At 41.3% G+C, this 5,000-nt stretch overlaps 1 protein-coding gene across 1 annotated transcript in view; it reads left to right on the top strand.

Moving 5' to 3' along the window:
* LOC120019396 (ryanodine receptor 3-like) overlaps positions 1–5,000 on the top strand; it is a 146,764-nt gene that overhangs the window by 104,930 nt on the left and 36,834 nt on the right. The window contains exons 24-28 of the mRNA XM_038962685.1: positions 1,035–1,118; positions 1,940–2,099; positions 2,349–2,493; positions 2,879–3,084; positions 4,238–4,472. Coding sequence (XP_038818613.1) covers positions 1,035–1,118; positions 1,940–2,099; positions 2,349–2,493; positions 2,879–3,084; positions 4,238–4,472 — 830 coding nt within the window. The remainder of the gene's footprint in view (positions 1–1,034; positions 1,119–1,939; positions 2,100–2,348; positions 2,494–2,878; positions 3,085–4,237; positions 4,473–5,000) is intronic.

Here is a 5,000-nt window from a genome sequence, read left to right as displayed (position 1 = left end):
ATAAATGCTTCACAGAGTTCAAGTAACAGACACATCTCAACATCATCTGTTCAGAGAAGACTGCATGAATCAGGCCTTCATTGTCAAATTGCTGCAAAGAAACCACTACTAAAGGACACCAATAATAAGAAGAGACTTGTTTGGACCAAGAAACAAGAGCAATGGACATTAGACAGGTGGAAATCTGTCCTTTGATCTGATGAGTCCAAATTTGAGATTTTTGTTTCCAACCGCCGTGTCTTTGTGAGATGCAGAGTAGGTGAATGGATGATCTGCGCATGTGTGGTTCCCATCATGAAGTATGGAGGAGGAGTGTGATGGTGTGGGGGTGCTTTGCTGGTGACACTGTCAGTGATTTATTTAGAATTCAAGGCACCCTTAACTAGCATGGCTACCACAGCATTCTGCAGCGATAGGCCATTCCATCTGGTTTGCGCTTAGTGGGACTATCATTTGTTTTTCAACAGGACAATGACCCAACACACCTCTAGGCATTGTAAGGTTTTTGACCACGAAGGAGAATGATGGAGTGCTGCATCAGATGACCTGGCCTCCACAATCACCCGACCTCAACCCAATTGACATATATTTGGGGTTTGGAAATGATGCAGACAATTACATTTATGGAAGCTACAATCTATCTGCAATATGAAAGCTGATCATCCCCCTAAAAAATAAGAAATATTATACAATCAATACAAAACAATTTTTTTTACTGGTGCTGATCTCATGAAACAGTAATGTGGAATATAAATGGTACAGAATAGTGCCAGGCGAGTGCAGGTGCTGTCACCTGCCCTGAGTGTCTGTCTGTCTGTCAGGGTATGAGCCCCTCCACCTCACGGTGGTGTCTGTGGTCCCTACGAATGGCTACATTAGAAAACATATATATAAAAAAGAAGATGATTGTGAGGTTAATGTATTGAAAGCGGTAACTCCTGTTCCCTGTCGCTCTCTGTGTATCTCAGGACCCTGTGAGGTTAATGCATTGAAAGCGGTAACTCCTGTTCCCTGTCGCTCTCTGTGTATCTCAGGACCCTGTTGGCATTGGGATGTCATGTGACACAGACCAACGTTAACGCTGAGGAAGATCTGAAGAAAGTCAAACTGCCCAAAGAGTAAGTCATGTGATTTTTACTAGTATTGATTAATTGATTGATTATGAGTTACAGTAATACAACCCTGCAGGAGTTTCTAGGGGAGAAATGTACCCCGTGTGAGTCATTATTTCTGACATGACCAGTCAACAAAACAATGTGAGATGAGCGACATTAGGAAATCAGAGGGACACTGTCTTGGGCTTGGAGACACTTATACAACTCTACATTTGAGGCCTGGCTTAGAAGACTTTTCTTCAAAGCTTCTGTCTACTGTGTTAACCTATTATTTTCCTCTGTTTAATTTAGCTGTGTGATGTCTAACGGTTATATTCTGCGTATATATGTAGCTATGTGATGTCTAACGGTTATATTCTGTGTATATATGTAGCTATGTGATGTCTAACGGGTATATTCTGTGTATATATGTAGCTATGTGATGTCTAACGGTTATATTCTGTGTATATATGTAGCTATGTGATGTCTAACGGTTATATTCTGTGTATATATGTAGCTATGTGATGTCTAACGGTTATATTCTGCGTATATATGTAGCTATGTGATGTCTAACGGTTATATTCTGTGTATATATGTAGCTATGTGATGTCTAACGGTTATATTCTGTGTATATATGTAGCTATGTGATGTCTAACGGTTATATTCTGTGTATATATGTAGCTATGTGATGTCTAACGGTTATATTCTGTGTATATATGTAGCTATGTGATGTCTAACGGTTATATTCTGTGTATATATGTAGCTATGTGATGTCTAACGGTTATATTCTGTGTATATATGTAGCTATGTGATGTCTAACGGTTATATTCTGCGTATATATGTAGCTATGTGATGTCTAACGGGTACAAGCCAACGCCGCTGGATCTTTCTGAGGTGAAACTGACGGCTGGTCAGGAGGTTCTGGTAGATAAACTGGCGGAGAACGCTCACAACGTTTGGGCCAAGGACAGGGTCAAACAAGGATGGACCTACGGCATTCAGCAGGTACATGTTTTGGCCCAGCTCTCCATCGTCACAGTTTGTAACTGTAATTCAATACAAAATACATAGTAACTCGTGACCAGTGAATGAATGGTGTATGTCAGGCATAAGATCAACGGAAGAGCTCTGATAGCATACATTTTATGCATTTAGATTGTCATGTAACATACCATTGTCGATAGTATATAACATCATTTAACAAGAGAACCCTGACAGAGCTGATTTTTTGTTGTTGTCGTTATTTCAATGTAGGATGTGAAGAGCAGGCGAAACCCTCGTCTGGTGCCGTACGCTTTACTAGACGAGAGAACCAAGAAGTCTAACAGAGACAGTCTGAGAGAGGCCATCAGGACACTGGTGGGATATGGCTACAACATCGACCCCCCAGACCAGGAACGTGAGTAGAGGACTGTAGCAGCAATATAATGGATGGTAGTAAGTTATCTTGTCATACACATGTACCATCCTGCAACTAAGCCATGGGCAAGCAAACCGGTACAGGTCTTTCTTACACAATCAATGTACATTTTCATTCCGTTAGATAAAGAAATCCTTATCACTGCCCACTTGGATGTGTCCTTCCCCTTTTCCCAGTAATTTCTGTGGATGCCATTGTAGTCAATCTTCAATTGACTGCAATAGATATGGTCCTTAGAGCCAGATTCAATGCTCTGCCACAGTTATAAGATATCTCTCTCGAGCTAGGCCCATATTTACATTTAAAAGTGCAGGGCCTCTTTAGCATTTTCATTGGTTGAATGTCTTCTTCCTTGTGTCCCCAGCCTGTCATATCGTGGAGAGGCAGAGCATTGAGACGATCCGGTTCTTCCGCGTAGAGCAGACGTATGCAGTGAAGACAGGGAAGTGGTACTTTGAGTTTGAGGCCCTGACTGGAGGGGACATGAGGGTTGGCTGGGCTAGACCAGGCTGTAGGTCAGACTTTGACCTGGGCATGGACGACCAGGCCTACGTCTTCGATGGATACAAGGTAAACAAACAACACCTAGTATCTTTAAATAATATATCTTATCTGTTTTTACCTTATCTCTTTTTATGTTATGTTAACATATCTTATCTTTTTATACTGTTTGAAATGTATTATAATCTACAGTACCTTCAGAAAGTATTCAAACCCGTTGATATTTTCACATTTTGTTGTGTTACAGCTTGAATTTAAAATAGATTCAATTGCGATGTTGTGTCACTGGCCTACACACAATACCCCATAATGTCAAAGTGACATTTTTACAAATTAATACAAAATGAAAAGCTTAAATGTCTTGAGTCAATAAGTATTCAACTCATTTGTTATGGAAAGCCTAAATAAGTTCAGGAGTGAAAATGTGCTTAACAAGTCACATAATACATTGCATGGACTCACTGTGTGCAATAATATTAACATGATGTTTTAATGACTCCCTCATCTTTGTACCCCACACATACCATTTCCTGTAAGGTCCCTCAGTCAAGCAGCGAATTTCAAACACAGATTCAACCACAAAGACCTGGGAGTTTTTCCAATGCCTCGCAAAGGGCACCTATTGGTAGATGGGTAGAAATAAAATAAAAAAGCAAACATTGAATATCCCTTTGAGAATGGTGAAGTTATTAATTAAACTTTGGATAGTGTATTAATACACCCAGCCACTACAAAGAATTAGGCATTCTTCTTAACTCAGTTGCCGGAGAGGAAAGAAACCACTCAGGGATTTCACCAGTTTAATGGCTGTGATAGGATAAAACTGATGGATCAACAACATTGTAGATACCCCAATACTAAGCTAAATGACAGAGTGAAAAGAAGGAAGCCTGTAGAGAATAAAATATTCCCTGAGTGTTTTCCTTTCTCTCTGGCAACTGAGTTAGGAAGGACGTCTGTAACTTTGTTGTGGCTGAGTGTTTACGTTTATCATCATGTATGTATAGGCCTGGCCTAACTGATTCTGCATTCATCAGTGTTATATTGTTGCCAAATAAGTCAACAACAAGTTGGCTAAATCCCCCAAAAATGGCATGCCATGTATCAAGGCAAATTATTGTACACTTGGTCGTACGCTTGATCGTACACTTGGTCAACTTTATGTTTCAGTGGTGATTATTACATTAGGGTTAGTAATACGTGTTGTTGTTTGTTCCCCCAGGGTCGTCGAATGCACATGGGTGCGCGTTTCTTCGGCCAGTCATGGAACAAGGGAGACGTGGTGGGCTGCATGATCAACATGGAGGACAAGTCTATGGTCTTCACCCTCAATGGAGAGCTACTCATCACTAACAAGGGATCCGAGCTCTGCTTCGTTGACTTCGAGACAGATGATGGTGAGTTTATCTTTAGAAGGGAACCCGAGCTCTGCTTCGTTGACTTCCAGACAGATGATGGTGAGTTTATCTTTACAAGGGATCCGAGCTCTGCTTCGTTGACTTCCAGACAGATGATGGTGAGTTTATCTTTACAAGGGATCCGAGCTCTGCTTCGTTGACTTCCAGACAGATGATGGTGAGTTTATCTTTACAAGGGATCCGAGCTCTGCTTCGTTGACTTCGAGACAGATGATGGTGAGTTTATCTTTAGAAGGGAACCCGAGCTCTGCTTCGTTGACTTCCAGACAGATGATGGTGAGTTTATCTTTACAAGGGATCCGAGCTCTGCTTCGTTGACTTCCAGACAGATGATGGTGAGTTTATCTTTACAAGGGATCCGAGCTCTGCTTCGTTGACTTCCAGACAGATGATGGTGAGTTTATCTTTACAAGGGATCCGAGCTCTGCTTCGTTGACTTCGAGACAGATGATGGTGAGTTTATCTTTAGAAAGGAACCCGAGCTCTGCTTCGTTGACTTCCAGACAGATGATGGTGAGTTTATCTTTACAAGGGATCCGAGCTCTGCTTCGTTGACTTCCAGACAGA

This window comes from Salvelinus namaycush, chromosome 24, assembly GCF_016432855.1.
Source record: "Salvelinus namaycush isolate Seneca chromosome 24, SaNama_1.0, whole genome shotgun sequence".
In the NCBI taxonomy this organism is placed as follows: domain Eukaryota; kingdom Metazoa; phylum Chordata; class Actinopteri; order Salmoniformes; family Salmonidae; genus Salvelinus; species Salvelinus namaycush.
This window is presented reverse-complemented; position numbering and strand designations above follow the sequence as displayed.